This window comes from Phodopus roborovskii, unplaced genomic scaffold, assembly GCF_943737965.1.
Source record: "Phodopus roborovskii unplaced genomic scaffold, PHOROB, whole genome shotgun sequence".
NCBI classification, from domain to species: domain Eukaryota; kingdom Metazoa; phylum Chordata; class Mammalia; order Rodentia; family Cricetidae; genus Phodopus; species Phodopus roborovskii.
The window spans coordinates 2298690-2319554 of NW_026126443.1; the positions used below are offsets into that span (position 1 = coordinate 2298690).

At 42.7% G+C, this 20865-nt stretch overlaps 1 protein-coding gene across 3 annotated transcripts; it reads right to left on the reverse strand.

Annotated features, from left to right (window-relative positions):
* Positions 1–1376: 1376 nt before the first annotated feature.
* Pgap4 (post-GPI attachment to proteins GalNAc transferase 4) lies at positions 1377–19743 on the reverse strand. 3 transcript variants are annotated; one of them, XM_051187799.1, is made up of 2 exons: positions 19656–19743; positions 1377–3190 (listed from the first exon to the last, which is right to left on the reverse strand). In XM_051187799.1, exon 2 carries the CDS (start codon positions 3128–3130, stop codon positions 1919–1921), a length of 1212 nt encoding a protein of 403 aa, XP_051043756.1. In that variant the 5' UTR covers positions 3131–3190; positions 19656–19743; the 3' UTR covers positions 1377–1918. The 3 variants fall into 3 exon arrangements, with proteins under 3 accessions (XP_051043756.1, XP_051043754.1, XP_051043757.1); XM_051187797.1 differs by lacking the exon at positions 19656–19743 and adding an exon at positions 19216–19438; XM_051187800.1 differs by lacking the exon at positions 19656–19743 and adding an exon at positions 19175–19438.
* Between the last annotated feature and the right edge of the window lie 1122 nt (positions 19744–20865).

Below are 20865 nucleotides of genomic sequence, written 5' to 3' on the forward strand. Positions count from 1 at the left end.
TCTGTCGTATTGATGGTGTCCTTTGCCTTATGAAGCTTTTCTGTTTCATGAAGTCCCATTTATTAATTGCTGACCTTAGTGCCTGGACTATTAGTGTTCTGTTCAGGAAGTAGTCTACAACTGTTCGTGCCTGCAAGATGTGCTGAGGTAAAGGTGGCACAGAAATTGTGGTGCGAGTGGTCAGCCAATGACTGGTCCAGTTTGAGACCCATGACACAGGAGGAAGTGAATCCCTGACCCTGCCTGGAGGGCCAGGACCCAAAATCTGGATAGCCCAGAGATCAAACAAGGCCAGAAAAAAAAGGTTAATGAAGTGGTTTCTAATGATACTGCACTATACTTGTAGACCAGAACATAGCGTAACTGTCATCAGAGAGATTTTATCTAGCAACTGATGGGGACAGATGCAGAGACCCACAGCCAAACATCAGGAAGAACTTGAAGAATCCTGCAGAAGAGGGGGAGCAAAGATTGTGGGGAGCCAGAGCAGTTAAGGACACCACAAGAAAAAGCACAGAATCAACCAACCAGGGCTTAAGAGGCTAATGAAGACTGATTCAACATTCAGGGAGCCTGGAGTCTGACCTAGGTCCTCTGCATATATGTTATGGTTGTGTAGCTTAGTGTTCTTGTAGGACTCCCAATGGTGTGAGTGGGGTGCCTCTGACTCTTTTGCCTGCTTTTAAGATCCTTTTCTTCCTACTGGGTTTCCTTGCTCAGCCTTACTATGAGGGCAAATACCTGGTCTTATTGCAACTTGGTATGCTATGTTTGGTTGATGTCCCTGGGAGGCCTTCTCTTTTCTGAAGGGAAATGGAAGGAGTGGCTCTACGGGATAGGGGAGATGGGACAGGGAACTGGGAGAAGAGGGCAGGGAAACTGTGGTAATACATGAGAGAAGAATACAAAACTAAATATAAAAATCGCGCACACACACGAACACACACTCGCAGGCATGCATGCGTGTACCTGCATTCCCTATCCCGTGAACACACAAACTGTGGGTCTTTTGAGTTCACAGCTCATACTTGGTCTTCTGTACTATAATGCTACCAGTAGAAAAACGAAATGAGGGTGAACCTTGTGGCCACAAAGGTAGGGAGAAGATTCTGCTCCTAGTATAGTCCTCATACAGAGGTCACTCTTCTGTGTCCTTCTGCAATGTCTCCCTGCCAAGAAATCTGACTATAACAGAAATGTTCATCATTAACTTAGTATTAACTCGAAGCAACTGGATTTGAGTAATTCAGGGTTCCAGTCTTTGCTGTGGCTTAAAGCTCTCAGCGACAGCATTGGCTGTAAGCACACTACAGGTAAATAGGGAAAGAAGTCATTGTATTCCAGAAGGGCCAGATCACTGCCTCGGAGACAAGTGGCACAGCACAACTTTTACATGTTTATTACACCAGGTTGAGGAAAACAAATAGAATATGTCAGCATGGCCCTGCCTCTTTGGGCATATACTCTAAGCACACATCCATTCTCACTCCTGTGAGAAAGGAATCCATTCAAAAGCATTCAACAACTCACCATATTCTACCCTTAAAATCCTAACACAAGTCTTACACCACTGTGCACAAGATTTTTTGGCAGTCACAAGCTCTATCACCGGGCAGAGCTCACAGAGAATGGGAGAAGGTAACTGTCACTGACATTCATCCTCATTGAGTGGGACAGACTGCATGAGGCAGTGTGGCTGTGTGGAGGGATGGAGATCCAGACCTGTGGCAAGCTGCTGTTCCTGCTGGACGATTACCAGCCAAGGCTCTTGACTTAGGTGCATTCTTCTGCTGTCCCAGTGCATTTACACCTCGAGACCTTAAACAATGGAGTATCTACAAGCAACCATGTCTAAAGAAAGAGTTCTGTGTGTCTTTCCAGGAAATAGCCAACTTCAGAAAAGCATTTCTGAGCACTCCTAGAGTAAACTGGGATGAAAATTGTACCGGAGGCTGGAGAAGAGCCCAATGTGTTTCACGAGGTTGGGCTCCACCACGTAGGCTCGCTCCCCCTTGGCTCTCAACAGAGAGTACAATGCCATGTCCTTGCCAAAGCCCTTGTGGCAGTACACTTGGGACAGGTAGGTGAGGGTCCTGCGGGCTGCAGGGGCAGGGAAGAGCATAGCTGGGGTGCAACACTGAGAGGCAGGAACCACACTGTACAAGGAGGGACTCAGGCGCCGCAGTTCCAGGAAATAGTGTCGGCCCACCAGTTCCACCAGCCCCATGCTATACAGACAGAAGAAAAGCATGACAGGCCAACTGAAGCCTGGGCGGCAGGCAAACTTCATGTATATCCAGGTTAGCACTGGCCCCAGCAGCATGCCCACGCCAACCCACTCTAGGATCCGCATAGGCTCTGGGTTGATGTAGTGCTGTAGCCTCTCCGGGTGATAGAGCTTTAGATACAGGGCATCTTGGAGGTGTGGCTCGGAGAAGCGAGCCCGCAGAAGGTGCTCCAATACTGGGAAGATCTGTTCTTCTGGAATGGCATCATCCTCTACCATCAGGACATAGTCTGGATTGTAGGTCTGCAGCGATGATTCCAGGCAATAGACATAGTCTTGCTTCTCTTTCTCAAACGAGTTAGTTGAAGGGTCATCGCCATAATCATCTTCGGTGCCCTCGTAGCGGTTGGCCACAGGGACATACTTAGAGAGCAGCTTAGCGTCAAAATGGCTCACACTCCGCTCCACATTGCACAGGAAGAGCTGGTGGCCCTCACACTGGGGGCCGCACTGCTGCAGAAGCCGATGGAACTGGGACACTACCTGTAAGACATAGTGGAAGCCAGGCTGCCTATCTACGGTGATAATGGTGATCACCAGCCAGGGGCGGGGCGTGGCCTGCCACACGATGGGCACCGAACCATTGGCAGAAGGCAGCTCTTCAAAGTAGTGAAGGGCAGCCTCTCCCTCCTTCAGGCTTTGCTGCAGGAACTCTTGGCTCATCTGGTTTAGATGCCAATGGCGCAGGTAGAAGTATGAGTGCAGAAGCCGGTGGCAGGCCAAAGGGGCCAGTAAGCCAAATGTCACCACAGTTAGAATAAAGAGCTGGACAGCAGTGCTGTTCCAGGAGAGTCGCCGAAGCCTCCGGAGAAGCATGGCAGCTGGAGAGGTTGATGTGGTCATGAGGTCAACTTTTGGTCATGTCTGGTCCCAAGAACAAATCATCCTGGATCTCAGTCAAACCTAAAGAGAGAAAGCAGAATCAGAAAACATAACTTTAAAAAGATCCCAACAATGCAGCCCAGCACACATCAAGTCATAAATTCTTGTTCAAGGTTGCGTAGCTAGCTGTTGGAGACTCGAAAGGCTTTTCTGAAGTGATTGTTTTCTTGAGTTGTATTTGTCAGTGAGCCTTGAGATGCTCTCATTGTTTATGATCAGACATACCCTGTGCATTCAACCAACTCTCTATGCCTAAAGATGTGATGTTAGCGTCACAGTGTGTCATAAAGTCACTGGCAGTGGGTAAAGTTATTTACATTCACTAGCCACAAAGACATGGGAGTTAACATAGGCACACAGACAACAAAGCTTGACACAGAAGAAATATACATAGATAGGGGTGGCTGCAGCATCAATGCATAATACTTGACTGTAATTTCTGAAAAACCTTTTCTGTATATCCCAACAAAAAAGAGGAATACTTGGTGGTCCTTGTTATTTAATACCATCTTTGATTTCTCTAATCTCATTTAATCTAATTATTTAATTCTGATTGTCTTCCTAATTTATTTGTATAGGACTATATTTGGGAGAAGGCATCTTCCTTATACAAACAAACTGTAGACTTTGAGATGGGAGGGAAGTATCTCACTGGAGTATCTATAATGGGGCTATTCAGTGAGGTAGGTAGGGTAAGCAGAGGAACGAACAGCTTGATATGGAAAATAATGTCCTCGGACCCAATAGCTCAGAGCACAGGTGTGAGGTGGGAACCTCAGATCTGCTATTCAATTGGTGGGAAGTCACCTCACCTCTCTGTACCCTGGATTCCTCTGCTCTCAAATAGAAGTAATAAGTCTTGTGGATTTACTATGGATATAAAACACGTTAGAGAGGAAAAATAAAGTAAAAATGTCATTAAAATATGCCTCATGGAGCTAGAGAGATGGCTAAATCAGTGAAGCACTTGCCATGTACACAGAGGATCTGAGTTTGAACCCTAAAAGCAGTCCCTCCTCAAAGTGGTATGTGGAGGGTCATCCTTCCAATCCTACCACTGGGGAGGTAGAGACCAGCAGACCCCTGTACTCACTGGCTAGCCAGATTAGCCTACTAATCAAACTCCCTGCCAGACCTGAGATTAAAAATAAAGGCAGAGGCTAGAAAGATGGCTTAGTGGGAAACGTGCTTGCTGTGTAAGCATAAGGATGTGAGTTCAAATCTACAGATCCCACATAAAAGGTAGCTTAGGTAGCAAGCATATGCTTATAATGCCAGTATTCCTATAGGGGATGGGAGGCACAAACAGAATTCCTTGGGGCCAGCAAGTTTGTGAGAACGCCTCAAACAAGGTAGAAGGGAAGGACCGATATTGAAGGTTTGTCTTCTGATTTGTGCAACTCATCATCGCACATTCATATATATGAGTGTGTGAACACACATACACATATCAAAAGAGAAAAAAGTAAGGTGCATTTACCTGAGAAATGCTCTTAGCCTCCACATGCACATATACACATATCCACATGCATCTGCACAAACTGAACACATATGTACACACACACACACACACACTCTGAAAAAAATAGAATTGATGCTCATATTCAGGTAATGTTTGAGAAGCAAGAAATTCTAATATTCTGATAGAAAAGATTCACACCAAACAAAAAAATTAACATCAAGGAAGCTAATACAAAATCCATAGAACTTAATTCAAGGCTAAGTGATAGCTGTAGCATCAAAAGGATACTCTTGCTTCAGAAGCAGGACACTTTGCAGCCACAGAGAAGAAAATGGTACAGGTTGTGAATGATGGAGGGCTCTCTGTGTCTCACAAGGTTGCAGTTGTGCTCTCTGTCCGCTCTCCCACACATTCCTGGGTTTTGCTTTCAACAGTAACACTGAACTTCATTCCCCCTCTTTGGAGTGGGGTCATACTACTAGGGCTTGCTAATAAGATGTGAGCTGAATGGAGAGTTTCTATGGATCTACAAGAGGGTCTGCCCCAACAGCTCATCTCTCCCTCATCCCCAACACCTAAACTGGTTAGTGTTGTGAGCTACTTTGTAGGGCCTTGCATGGACCCCAGAGGCGCCTTGAGCAAGTCTGAAGCTGTTGGCTGGAACATCTTGCACCAGAGTAGTTCTTGCTAACTTACTCTTCTTGATTTGCTAACACACATCTGCTAGGGAGGAACTAAGCCTGAGAACTTGCAGGCTTGACCCTTGATTGCTTTCCACTGTGCTGTAAGTCAGTATATAAGCCCTCTCCATCCCCCCCCCTCAATAAAAGACATTCGGCATTCAGCATTCCAACTGCAAGAATGACCCTCTGTCTTGTCTTTTATTTAAATCTCGAGGCTTTCGTCTGATTAGTGGAACAGATTGTAGAGTGGGCACCGAGATCAGGAAGAAAGGAGCACCTAAGAGACCGCCCTCAGAGGCCAGCTGGCAAAGTAAATGAGGGTGTATTGAAGGATGGGTGCCAGTAACTCTAACAAATTCTTAGTGGGCAATTAGTGGCCCTAGTGAAAAAACAGGGCACCAGGTTTAAAATTAAGACAGCTAACACTTTCATTGCCATCTTAGAGAAACATAGTCCCTGGTTTATGCACTCTGGAGGCTTCAACATCCCCGATTGGGAACAGGTAAAAAGAGATCTCCAAGAGGCTTATAAAGAAAAGGGGCCTGATAATTTCCCTATTGCCACCTTTTCCCTTTGGTGTCTAGTTAAAGATATGCTCCTGAGCAACAATGTTAAAGTAAAAGAACAAATGACAGAGCTGAATAGGACTTTTAAGGAAGTACAAGATTTAGAATCTGTGATATCTATCAGGGAACAAGAGGGACCTCAACTAGATGATAGTCCTACTGTAACTGATGAAGAAGATACTTGGGAAGCAGAAATGAAACAATTAAAGAATTGCTGAAGCTGATGAGTGCAAATGCTGCCCTCCGTGGAACAACCCCTTTTCTTGTGATCCATTTAGTAGGGCCTCTGCGCCTCGAGGGATAGAGGAGGAGGTCAAACATTTACTAACCAAGGTAGAAGCATTAGGAATGGAAAGACAAGCTTTCCCTGTGACTGAGACAGTGGATCCTCAGGGTAACAGGGTTAGGGAGCACAACCCATTAAATTTCAAGGATATAAAACAACTTAAGGAGGTTGTCACTGCTTATGGGCTCCATGCTTTTTTTCACAGTATTTTGCACCCCTAGTGACTGGATGCAGCTATGTAGAGCCACACTGAGTGGGAGCCAGGTGCTAGCCATTACCTTTTCTTAGAAGGTTCTCAGATGCGCACAGGTATGGCCCTTCTTCTTGACCACTAATTATAGTTTGGGTAAAGCAGCTATAAATTTCCATTTTAGTCCAAAGGATAAGAATTTCATCTTCATTTCAGGCACTTGTGTTCTGGCTCCCTTCTTTGTTGTAACTAATGCTACTAATTTTGGAGGAAGGCTCAATTGTTCTCAGCAGGTCTGTCAAGGTTAGCTGCTGGATATATGAAACAACAGCTGTTGTGGTACCCCAGGTGGTACCTATGTCAGAGACCTCCTCTACAGATGACCAACTTGTGCAGCAGAGAGGAAAGGAAATTTCGGGATCAAAGCTGCCAGTGCCGCCCCTGCCACTGCAGCAACAGTTTCAAGGATAGCCCTTTCCCAATCAGTAAATACTGCAAGCACAGTGGATCAACTATCAGGTGAATTGGCTGAAGCCTTAGTCACCCAAAGCACACTTGATAATCTAGTACAAATTGGCATTTTAAAACTAAATTTACAAACTAGCTACCTATAGGAACAATTGGATTTATTGTGGGAGGTCCCTATGACTTCTTGTTCTCCCTCTTTCACACACATCTGTGTTACACCTGCTAAAGTTGAGAATACATCAGTTGTATTTTCTTTTCTCCAGGGATCCTTGAGTGATGGAGTTTTTAAATTATATACATGCTTTAGCCATGTATATTATTAACATCAATGAAACTAGAGTACCACCTGCCAGTGCAGAAGACATTTTACAAGGACTTCAACTTGCAGGCAGATTAATTGGAGAATGGGCAAGTTCTCTTTCAGTGGGGCTCATAGCCCTTACCCTTGGTATTATCTGAATGATCTGCCTACAATGCCACAGAATTAGACAGACCCAGGCCAACTTTCAAACAAGACATATTCTACTGCCTTTAGCTCAAGAAAGGGCCTCTGCACAAGTATGGATGAACTTACAGACAAACTAATCACCAGAGACAGTAAGGCAGAAGGGGGCAAATATCCAACCTAATACAGGAAGGTTACAGGACTGGGTGACCTCTCCAATGATGGGTAAGGAATTATGCTGACGTCCTCTGCCACCTAAGACAGGTGTTAGTTTATATTAAAAGAAAGGGGGACCTACAGGGTCCTACATGGACCCTTGAGGCACCTTGAGCAAGCCTGAAGCTGTTGGCTGGAACATCTTGCACCAGAGTAGTTCTTGCTAACTTACTCTTCTTGATTTACTAACACACATCTGCTGGGGATGAACTAAGCCTGAGAACTTGCATGCTTGACCCTTGATTGTTTTCCACTGTGCTGTAAGTCAGTATATCAGCCTGCTCCATCCCTAAATAAATGTCATTCAGCATTCCAGCTACACAAATTACCCCGTTTTGTCTTTTATTTCAATCTCTAGGCCTTCGCCCGATTAGTGCAACAGATTGTAGTGTGCTACAAGTATAAGAGGGTCTGCCCCAACAGCTCACCTCTTCCACATCCCCCAACACCTAAACTGGTTAGTGTTGTGAGCTACTTGTAGACCATTGTGCCACCAAATAATGATTTGGGGGCTTGTTTTTCAGAGTAGTTATTCTCACCTGGCTTGCACAGTCATGTAGAACACCAAACACCTCTCTACAGTGTTGTGACACATTTCAATTAAGTGGAGACAAGTCTGCAACAAAAGATAATGGTCCTGGGAACACAGACATGAGTCAAACTATTCTTGTACTGTCAAGAGATCTGTAGAACAACCAGAAGGAAAGAAGCAAGGAGTTTTTGGTAGCATATGACCCTAGGCTTGCTGATTTGTGAGCATCGGTGTACTATAAACTGGTTCTTTCCCCCTCTGATCTGCTTAAGTTCACAGAGTTAGTTCATCATAGACATGTACATCACCTGGTTATATTAGTTCTCATCACTACTACTGGACACCCAATACTGGAACTGGGGGAATCCCATGCATCTTGTGTAGTAGCTATGGGAATGGGCCCATTTGGGTGGCTACTTGCTCCCACTATTCTCCCTACCTTGCTTATTACTTAAGGGAGCTAAACCATCTAGAGGAAGAGATTACATGCAAATTCAACAAAATAAGGCAGTCATCTTAGCAAATGCCAGTTGCACAATAAATGCTTTTGGCTTACAATTATATGTCGGGTGGAACAGAAATGGGAGTGCCTCATATCAACATAAAGAGGACTTTAATCCCAAGACCTTTCTCCACTGTTGGCAATAAAACCACAAGAATCTCACAGTCTGTTAAACTGCTAGAAAGCAGCAGTTCCACAGCTGATTAGGGAAGGAGGACTCAACTGGCAATGCCTAGAGTCTCTGATTGAAGTGGTCAGCTCCACGGAGTGACAAACAGCCACAAACCTTTATGATTGATGATAATGACCTAGCACTCTTGCACATGGGCCTGTTGATGGCCCTGCTGGATTCAGGTACAAAAAGTAGGTTAGAAGCAGGCAGCCAATGTACTTCTCCTTATGGATCAAGGTGCAGAGGAAATAGCTACCAGGGCTGTGCTCTTAGGTCTGGTAGAAGCTAAGGTCAAGTCAAATTTGCATCTTTGCCGGTGTGCCACAGATCAAATCCACTCATCCCATCCACTGGCCACATATGCAGCAAGGAAACTCACTCTTCTGCAGAGGAAGGGAAGGGGGAAGCTGACAACCGGAAACAAAGAGCCACAGGATTTAGCTGCTCCAAGAAAGTCCCAAACCCTCACAGGCCATAAGATTTGTCCCCTAACCATGGTGAACTCAAGTCAGAGAAGGCGTGGTTTGAAAAAACTAAAGTGTTTGGATGCTTCTGCTTTCATATGTGGGGTGACAAACATATATATGATTACAGATAAGAAGCAGTGAGAATTTTTATATATTTATATATTGTATTATTTAAATATTTATTACATTACTTAAATATTTAGTATTTTATTGAACATGCCACAGAAGAAATAAAAACCACATGAGAGCCCGTGTGTACGATGTGGCTTTTAAGCTTTACATGAGTAGATTCTAATTCCAGGGTACTCTGAAATTACTTTGTATGCTTTTTATACGAGGTAAGAGAGGGGGAATGAGAAATAGACAAAGAGAGGGAGGGTAAGAAGGAGAGGGAAAGAGGGAGGGGGAGACTGTTGCTTTTTCCTCTTTCTGAGCACTAAGCTTTAGTTTCTGCTCTTGTTACTTGCCCACAAAGGTTAATGAAAGCTCAGTGCCCTGTGCACATTCTACAATGGACAGATAAAACTGCCCCCTTTTTGTTGATCTTGTTGGCTTCATGGCAGTGTAAAAAAGAGAAAGCCACAAAGTAGCTCTTAGAGCTACTGCACCATGCACATGGCCAAGTTACATAATCACTCTCCCAATTCAACAGAGGGCACAGAAACACAAAGATGTTTCTAAAAACCTAGAGCACAAAGAGGGTATGGAAAGCCTGAAGTCAATGGTCAGGGGGAGATACGGATCATGCCCTCAGGAGGAGAAAATATTGTTGAACATTTGAACACTGCAAATGGGCATACCCATTGTGGGCCATAAAAATGGGATCACACCCCTCATTTGATGATTAGATGTATGGCTTGGCAAAAATCCATGAGTTATGTAGGCAAGAGTAGGTTCTGGTTATTTTGGGAGGTATCCACCAACACCCATTGTTTATTGCACTCTCTAGATATAGTTTAACATAAATGACCTCGAGGAACTGAATCAAAATACATAGGACGTTCTTCATTCACAGTTTCTCTCCCAACCTACGAATGCAGGCAGAGGTGAGGCATGCTTACATAATGAGAAGCAGAAGAAAGGAAGGTTGTGTCTAGATGACTACTCTGGCATTTTTTCCCAGAAGTCCATTGCCACCTGTAAGATTATCTGCCAAGGCCCACACTCCATTAAGATTGTAGTCTGACAGGTTTTTCTAAGTCAGCTTGGTAACAACTGCTTCACTTCCACAGAGGGAGGTAAGTTCTTACTTATATGTCTTGAAAGTACTCCACCTTAAATGCAGCCATTCCCCAAACTGGGTTCTACCTACTACCGCATTGAGGGCACAGGACTTAGAAAGCAATAAAAGAATAAAGACGCTGAGAAAGAAGCACAGATTGGGGCTTGTCTGAATGTACACAGAGTGGTAGTAGAAAGTGTGTTTTAGTGTATCTTGTGAAAACTAAACAGAAGGAGGCACAGGGATTTGAGAGACAGAACAGCACACTGTGCCAGGAAGGTAGTACTTGGAAACGGTCTATTTTTCTCAAGTATACCTTCCTTCATGAAAGACACCACCACTTTCCTAGGCACCTGAGTCAAAGGGCCTAGCAGGTTCTTACTTCTCTCCTCCTTGATACCCTTCTCAATTTCAGGGCCTGGGACCTGAACAAAGAGCTCAAAGGAAGAGAAAAAATGACTAGAAAATATCTCAAAAACTTGTTCATCATTCACAGCAATTAGGAAACTGCAAATCAAAACAACTTTTAGGTTTAATCTTACTCCAATCAGAATATAGATCAACAAAACAACTAGCCACAGATGCTGGAGAGGGCATGTGGAAAAGGGAACACTCATTCATTGCAGTTGGAGTTGCAAACTGGTACAGGTACTATGGGAATCTGTGTGGAGAACACTCAGAAAGCTAAAAGGAAACCTACCATATGACCCAGTTATACCACTCCTTGATATGTGCCCAAAGGACTATACATCATGTTCACTGCTGCTCTATTCACAACAGTTAGGAAATAGAAAAACAAAAACAAAGAACCTAAATGTTCTTCAGTCAACAGATATTGAAAATGTAGTACACACTAGGAATATTATTCAGCTGTAAATAAAAATGAAATTATCTTTGCATGTAAATGGACTAGAAAAGATCATATTGAGTGAGGTAACCCAGGCCCAGAAAGACAAACATTATTTTCTCTCTCATTGGAGGCTCCTAGTTCCAAATCTTCAGATGTGAGGGCATATTGGTTTCTGAAGAAACCAAGAAAGTAAAAAGGGACTATAGTTGGGGTAGGGAGTTGTAGGAGCAATAGAGAGGGTAATAGCAAGTACAAATGATATAACTGGGTAAATGGGCAAAGGGGGCTCTATTTAGGGAGGGGAGATAAATTACAGAAGAAGGAGGGTAAAATAACTAGTGAAGTCATGGATACAGGGTAAGATCCTACAAGTACCACCTTCCTAAACATAATCCCTAATTTCATGCTAAATATTTATCCTTACACCAACAGAAAAGTGCAGCTTTCACCTCTCACCAAGAAAATTTCTCTTTATAACAGAAGGAGACCATTATAGAAAACAGCAACCAATCAAAACGCAAAGTAGTCAAGCTCAGACTCAATGGCTACATCTACAAAACAACTAAGGCTCAGGAACACTGTGGAAGAGAGGGCAGGAAAAATTTAAGAGCCGGATGATCAGGAACTTTGCTGTGAGATTCTGTTTCCAAGCAGCATCAGAAGTTAAAGTAATGAAGTTTTTCATCTAGTAGAAAGAAGAAGCAGACACCCACAGCTAAACACTGAGCCAAATTCTTGGAATCGAGTTGCAGACAGGAAGGAGTGATGAGCAAAGGGGTCAAGACCAGGCTGGAGAAACCCATAGAAACTGCTGACCTGAACAAGGGGGAGCTGTGAAACCAGCAGAGGACTGACCCAGACCCCCTGAATGTGGGTGTTAGTTGGGAGGACTGGGCAGTCTACTGGGCCTCTCGTAGTGGATCAGTATTTATCACTAGTGTATGAAAGGACTTTGGAAGCCCATTCCACCCAGAGAGATAATCTCTCAGCTTAGACACATCGGGGAGAGCCTAGGCCCTAATGCAAATGATATGACAGATTTTGAAGACTCCCCATGGAAGGCCTCACCCTCCATGGGGAGCAGAAAGGGGATGGGATGAAGGTTGGTGGGGGGAACAGGGAAGGATGGGAGGGTGTAGGAACTGGGATTGATAGGTAAAACAAGCTTGTTTCAAATTTAAATAAAAATGTTATATATACATACATACATATATATGAAGTTACAGTCATGAAGTCTCATCAACACAAATGCCTAACCATGAGTTGAACAAGGATAACAGCAGACAAGGGATAGTCCTCGAGGCCTCAACTTTACAGAAACAACTATAGGCAACTAAGGAAAACTAATAGCAGGAGAAACAGTCTTCCCCGGGAAGAACACACCAATTGATTATTCACTATCACATGGATATTGATATTGGATATCAATATCAATTATCAGCCCTGAAAACACAGACATAAATAGACTATATAGACATATATAGACTGAGCAGGCTATATAGAGACATATATGTTATATTTGCATATAACAGCAATAAATAAAAAGGAGGCTATGAATTTGAAAGTGAGCAAGAAAGAGCATATGGGAAGGTTTGGAGAAAGGAAAGAGAAGGGAAAATGCTGTAATTATAGTCTCAAAAATAAAAATTTAGAAATGAAATGGTAATATATACAAAAACCATTTAATATCCTTAGCCATTGGGAAAATGCAAATTAAAACTACTTTAAGAGCTGTGGAGATGGCTCTGGGGTTAAAAGCACTTCCTGCTTTTGCAGAGGACACAGCTTCATTTCCCAGTATCCATATAGTAGCTTCTTTGTGGGGGTCATATCAATATTTATTTAAATACTGAAAAAATCCATTTTATTGAGAAATTCCTGGCAAGAACTGTCATGACAATGTGTATTTCATTGATACAGCAAGAAAACTGTCAACAAGTAACCAACTTCACATCTGAACACGGCATAAACTCCGGAAGAGTCATAATCCAAAGATTTAGACATTACAGATTGTCTGTTTACAGAGAACAACTACAGGAAACCCAGCTCAGCTAAAAACTTTCCCACTTGAATCTACCTTTATTAACAACCATTGCAATTGATAAGGCAGTTGGCTAAATTACAGACTGACTACCAACTGACATCAGACAACTGGCCAGTTGTGAATGGGCCATCGATGCTGGGCTAGCACACACCTGTTCACCTGCTTCTGTCCTCCACTGCATGTAGCTGTTGCTCAGCTTTCTAACCATTTTCAGGATAAGAGCTATGAGTTTAATGACATAGCAGGGCAATTTTAGGCTTAATATTCAATGGGGAGTACAATATATTTAAAATAAACAGATTTTTTTTTCAATGTAAAAAATCCTCCCATAACCATCCTTAACCCACACTGATAGACAGGCTAGCACTCTCTCATTGACACAGTACTGACATCAGCATTCCTTCTCCATGTGCCTTTAACCATCTTGGTTTTTAGTTGGGAGAAACAGCCACACTTCTGTTCAATGCTTTGGATCTGAGCTGATTAATGACCTTCCATCCTTCCTTGAACCATGAAGATAACACTGAGAGTCAATGCCTGGCATAGGTAATGTGCATCCCTCATGAGGATGGATAGTAGAAGTGATTAATAATAAATGTAATAAAACAATCTTCTTTGTATGCACTGAAATAATAAACTAATCATTTTGGTATACAACTTACAATATTTGGGGCTGGACTGTGGTGGTGCGTGCCTTTAATCCCAGCACTTGGGAGGCAGAGGCAAGTGGATCTCTGTGAGTTCCAGGCCAGCCTGGTCTACAGAGTGAGTGCCAAGATAGGCTCTAAAGCTACACAGAGAAACCCTGTCTCAATACTCACTCCCCCCCAAAAAAAACAACCAACCAACCAAACAAACAAACAAACAAAAACTACAAAACCAAACAAAAATAAACAAACAAACAAAAAAAAAAAAACAACTTACAATGTTTGGAAAGGAAAACCAGGTAAGACTCAGTCTTGTTAAAATAACTTCAAAACAAGAAAAAGATACATGTCATGTGCTTTACAAAGGATATTAAATAAACTACAGAAGGATTATGGGAATTTGCAGGCATGTAATCAAGTGGATGGTTTTAATCATTAAGACCCTTCTATACCCCTGGACTATGTTCCACTTACTTGAAGACATGCTATAGTAAACACATGCTTGGTTTCTTCAGTCCTGGCTCTATCTTATACAAAGGGAACCAGAGGAACAACAAATTAGAATCATAATTGTCTACAGTTAACTTCCAAAGCCAGAAACATTTATGGAAAAAAAATTAAGGGACTGGGAGATACTTTTTTTTTTTTTTTTTACAGTTTCTACAAGTGATTGCGCTGCTGATCTCAACAAATTAAAGATGAAATAAGAGGCCCATTCTTGATTTTAGTGTCTCACGACATACAGTGTTTGAGTACTGTTAAAAATAATTACTAACCAGAAAAATAACACTCAAGAAATGACTGCTTTCGCTTATATACCAGCTTCTTAAAACCATCCATGACTCCAGAATCAGGGGATGTGATACCCCTTACTGGCTTCTGCAGGCATCAGGCATGCACATGGCACACACACATAGGCAAAACAGTCATACATATAAATAATAATTAATAAATCTTGAAAAAACTACTTAGAGATTCTATTACACTTTAATCAGAATGGCCAACAAGAAAAAATGACAGCAATGCTAGCAAGGATGTGGAGAAAGCAAAAGCACCATTTACTGCTGGTAGGAGTGTGAACTGATGCAGCCATTACGGAAATCACACACACACACAAACACACACACACACACACACACACACAGAGAGACAGAGACAGAGAGACAGAGAGACAGAGACAGAGACTACCATATGACTTGGATGTATCACTCCTGACTACAAACCTAAAAACTTGTATATTTACACTCATCATTTCAGCATTCACAACAGGCAGGAAATTGAAGCAAACTACATGTCCATCAACAGATGGAACGACAAAGAAAATGTGGTATATATAACAAATAGAATTTTATTCACCCATAAAAACAAAAGTAAAATAATGACATTTGGCAGGAAAATGGGCTGAAATGGAAATCATTACATTAAGCAAAATAGGTCAGACTCCGAAAAACAAATGCCATGTTTTCTCTTGTACATAGAGCCTGTACTTTAGCGTGTGTGTGTGTGTGTGTGTGTGTGTGTGTGTGTGTGTGTATTGTGTATTGTGTATTTATATGGGGGACAAAGTGGACCTCAAGAGGAGTAGAGATCTTAAGAGGAAGGGGGAAAGACGATAATGGAATATAAGTCATATGAAAAGAGAGGGTTACTGGGAAGAGGTAAGAGAGCAGCCAGAGGGGAGCAGAAAGGCAGGTGATGGGGCCTAGGGGACAAGTAAGGACAACAATATTATGAAAATTCCACAACTAGACCCATGCTATGCATGCTGACTCGAAAAAAAAAACAACTTATATATATATATCATTCTGGAGACGTTGTTTATATGAAAAGAGCCTGCCTTTAGAGTCCTTTGTCAGCCTGGGGTGGTATGCTACAAGCTATGCTAACAGCTTCCATTACCATGAGATCCTTTGAAGCCTGGGTCAGACCAGCACTCTTTTCTATAAAACTGGTCAATAATAATTCCCCTGTGTCTGCAGAAGAAAATCCAAATGCTTTGCCAAGATCCCTCAGAATTCAGCTCTAATAACCTTTCCAGTAGCACCCTTTTTACACACAAGATCAAGAGGTATACAGTTCTCCCAAAAGCCAACCTGATTTTCCCAACCAGATCTAAGTGCTCTTTCATTACATGTATTAAGATCCTTTGCATGAATTTAAACCGGTGCATTTATTTATCACTTTCTACCTTGGTATCCAAGGTGGGTTGAGTGTAAGGACTCCTTACCCCTCGGACACCAACCAAAATCTGAAGCTGCTCAGATTCTTTATATAAAATGTCAGTCTTTACATGCAAGCTATGCACTCTTTAAATACATTAAGTTATCTCTAACACCCATCAGAAGACAAATGCTTTATAAATAGTAGCTGTGTTATATTCTTTAGGGAATAATGACAATAAAAATAAATACACACATTCAGTTTTGTAAAATATTTTTGATCTACAGTAAGTTGAATCCACAAATGTGACCCTGAGATACAAAGTAGGTATTTGTCCAATTCTCACTGCATCTTCCAGAGTGTGCTAGAACCTTTAATTCATTTCTTTAGATCAAACAAGCAGCTTTCAAATAGAAGTACAATTGATCCCATGTGGATGGAGAAATAGATTCTAGCACTGTAAGCAGGAAATTCGGAGCCCACATACTGTCCACGATACCTGGTGGTGACTTTCATGGCTTTACGCAGAACCCTTCACTCAACAGGCCTTCAAGTCCCTTCTTACTGGATTTGGTGTAATTTATCTTCACTATGCCTCACAGAGCCAGGATAGTACTACTCTATGCAGAGAAGAGATTTAGTGACTGTTGAGCAAACATAAGATCCCAGTCAATCTTTTGGCCTACATGGACCATAATTCCTCAGCTATAAAATCGGGAGTAGCATAGACCCAGTCACACACAGGGCAGAGAATGACTTCTTCCTAACTCAGCCCAGAAACTTATGTGCCAGGCACTCTTTTAAGCATTGAGTGGATCTGCATAAAAAGCCTATAGTGATTATTAACTACACTTTGTAGCTGGACAAGCTAAGGCACAGTAAACTTGCCACGGTTAATGAAGATTCTGGAATGGGGAAGTAAAAAGTAAATCCAGGATCCCTGCTCTCACCTAACATCTATTACTGCTTCTGGGTTCTAGAAAATCAGATGAAAAACCATCAGAAATGACAAAACAAAACAAAAGAAAAACAGAGAAAACCTTTTTAGAATATGGTAGGTAACAACATAAAAACATAAAGTAATACATGGTGTGTTTGTACCACTGGTTACCTCTGAAGATATACATACTATATATTCATAAAATATATAAAATAAGTGTTTTCACCTCATAAATCAAACCTAATTAATGGATTTTTTTAAAAAAGACAAAATGGAAAAGGAATATATTTAGAATAAAAATGGAATACCTATGAATAATTTGCAGAAACAGGCAGAGCATAGACATAAAGTTATACTAAAGGATATTTTAAAAGTCATTAACAAATGCATTTAAAAAACACTTTTCTACTGGAAACACTTGATAATAGAAAGATGGTCCTTGTCCCAAAACTAATCTTGTAACACAATCTCAATGCAATTTACTCCAAGAAGTAATACGGTCCAGAAGATGCACATTTGTTTGTAGATTGGTGTAATCTTAGTAGATAATACCAGGGTATCAATCCCTTTGACCATGGAAAGAATTCTCCTTCAAGGAATACACCTGGCAGAAATGATGAGCTATGCTACTTAGAATCAGTAAGAATTTTTCACTTAAATTCTGTGTGTAATAGAAGTGTGTGTGTATGGGGGGGTGGGGATAAATGGGAAGGGAAGGACAACTATGTTGAAGAAAATGTATATAGGTGACCATTTCATTTTTTTTTTTTTTTTTACAAAGAATACAATTTAATGAAAGTGAGGTGAGAGGCATGGGAGAAGGAGGTTTCCTGCTGGCCTTCTACATGCCTGCAGAGAACACGTATGGCATCAATGACCTGTACTCACTCAACACTGAGTCTTGTGCCAGGCACAGGGACACTGAGACTGAGCAGAGTAGCAAGGAACCTAAATCCTCTTTTAACCCCTAATTTAAATAGTTACATTTTGGTATATTATCTTATACTCATAAGCGTGTGGATTTTATTGTTGTTAATTCTTACATATTATGTTGAGACAGGGTCTTGCAATGAATCCCTCACTGTCATGAAACTTGAGATCCTCAACCTCCCTAGTACTGGGATTGTAAGCCATGCCACCATGCCCAGCTTACATTTTTATGTATTTTAGTGCCATGGCTCTGCTATTTTAATAACTGAGACTTTATAACATGTTTTATTATTTAATTGTGTTATTTTCTCATGATTTAGCATAATTTCCTCCTGGCTTTAAAAAAAATTTAGTCTACAATCATACCACCCTGAATGCCCCCATCCTGCCTAAAAAACAACTTTATTGAGGCATACTTTGCTACAACGAAGTGTACCATTTAACTGTATATTTCAAAGTTTTGACAAATTTAGTCAGGTGACTACCGTCACGATTTTCAAAAAAATTAATGAAGATATTTTAAAGAGTGTTTCAAATTATAATTAGGGAAACTACAATAAAATTACTTCACTTAAAATATTCCATCCCCATAAATGCAAGAGACTAATAACTGGAAATTAAATATTGATTTTTCTATGGGTAAAGCAAATTAAAACTATATACTATTATTCTACATTATTAATATAAAACTTCAAATGTAAAAAATATTTGAAATAAACAGAATCTCATCTATCTAGAAGCTGTAGTTTTTTATTCTGATTTTTTTGCTTCATTATTATCATGTCCAATTTTTTTTTCTTCTGATTCTCATGTCAAGAGTTGGAAACATCTTGCTGCTCTTCTGACCTCATAACCTACGTGGGGCATAAGGACCCTCTGGAAATACGCCCCTCAACTATTTCCTTTACGTGGTTTATTTCTCTTGGGGAAACAGGCATTCCAGAGCACACACACCTGCTGATTTGCTGATAGTCCGCATAATGAGATCATTGAAGATGCGCTGTGGTCCCAAGGGCCAAGCAGGAGATACCAGATCACAGCGACCTGCGGTGGTTCAGGCCCCACAACATCTCTGCGAGCGAGCGCAGTGCGGCATGGGCGATGCCTGGGCGCGAGAGCCAGAGCGAGGGCTGAGACACACCCATCCATCCTAACTATCTCTTTGGGGGGAAGAGAATATTAAAGGAGAACCCGAAGCTTGGCATCTAGGGGTTGCCGCTGACCTTGAGGAGTCCCCGCTGCCTTCCGGCCTCAGTTTCCCCACCTGCAGGCCCGGACTGCCCGAATCCATCGAGTGGCGTTCCAATCGCAGGCGTTTCCGGGAGCGGGGAGGGGGGGCCTTCCTCGGGTCACCTTCGCGGGAGGACGCGCCCCACCGAGGACGCTCGGAGGGGCCTCCGCTGCCGGGCAGCCATTAGGCGGCAGCGCTCGGGCTGTCCGCGCGGCCCGACTCTGCGGGGCTAGGCGTTTGCATCCCTCGGCCAGTGACAGCCCGGCTGGGCGGGCGACCGCAGGAGAGCCAGCCGCACCCGCCCTGTGCGGCAGACGCACCGAGGGCGGGGCCGCGGCCGAGCCAGCCTGCAGAGAGCACAGCGGGGACGCAGGCCTCCTGGGCACCGCTCCCAGCGCCTGTCGCTGCCGCTCCTACATCGTGTCCCCTCGCTGGCGCGCGTGTCCGCGACACCAGCCGGAGAGAAAACCTACCCTGTGGAGGCGGTCAGCAGCGTTCTGACTTGCCGAGGCCACCGCCGCTGTAGCCCAGGCTGGCCGATTTCGGTAGCGGTGCCTTTACAGAATCCCTCCGGGCAGCAGCAGCAGAAGCCTTACCTCCTCCTTTAGCTGCTCCCGCGCAGGGCTCCCCCTCGCTCTGCCAGGCCATGTGACCTGAGAGCTGCGGAACAACTGCAGCCCCCAAAGCTGGATCGGGTGTGGGGGGGTTGGTGGGGGGGAGGCAAAAGGCGCCAACTGATGGGCAGCGAGGGAAAAGCAGGGTCGCCTCCAAGTCAGAAGAACAGGATAACTGCCCCTTTTGAGGGAACTACAAGCCAACGTTTTATTCCATCAGGTTTTATTCCATCAGGTGGGCACATGGAGGAAATATATTTTAATGAAATATCTCGCCTTTTTTGTGGAGGAAGCGTTTGTGTAGAAAGCTCGTTCTGTTTTTGAATGGGCTTCAGTTTTCCAAAGCTTTCTGTTTAAATGCAAAAGCCCCTGGGAGAAATAACTGGAGATGGGAGAAAAATATATACTCTGGGGTAGGATAATCCCTGAAGTGCAGCACAGGGAAACACAGGTAATGACTCAAGGAAGGAAAAAAATGTGTGTGTCTAAGAGAAGGTAACAGCCAGCTTTGCATACTGGCCTTACCAGGATTCTCACCACAATTTATTTTCTGTGACCTTTTTCATCGCTTCTAGTTCCATATCAGCTTGCCTGCCTAACCCAGGACTTAAATGGATATTTTGAGGTGTGCATATAATATAAAATTTGAATTTTGGTGACCGCAGAGTTGTCCAATAATTACCATTTAAATACTCATGATGCAAATTGCATAACAGGAGGCACCAACAGAGATTATCCAGTAGTATCAACACTTTTTGTAATTGGGTACACATTTGTAGGGCTAAAAGGAGGAAATTCCTTAAGCAAATTATTTGATGTAATAGTGAGAAGATCATTGTCTTGTTCCTGGGTTTTGTAGATGCTTTTTACTACAGAGTTAAACCATCAGGACCAAAGGCAACTTTGGGGAGAAGAGTTTGTTTCATCTTACTGCTTAGTCTATCAGGAAGGCAAGTCATGCAGTAACTCAGAGCAGGAACCTAGAAGCAGGAATCGAATGAAGCAGAGACCATGGAGGAGTGCTACTTACTGCCTGGTCTTCCATAGTTTGCTAGCCTGCATGAATACA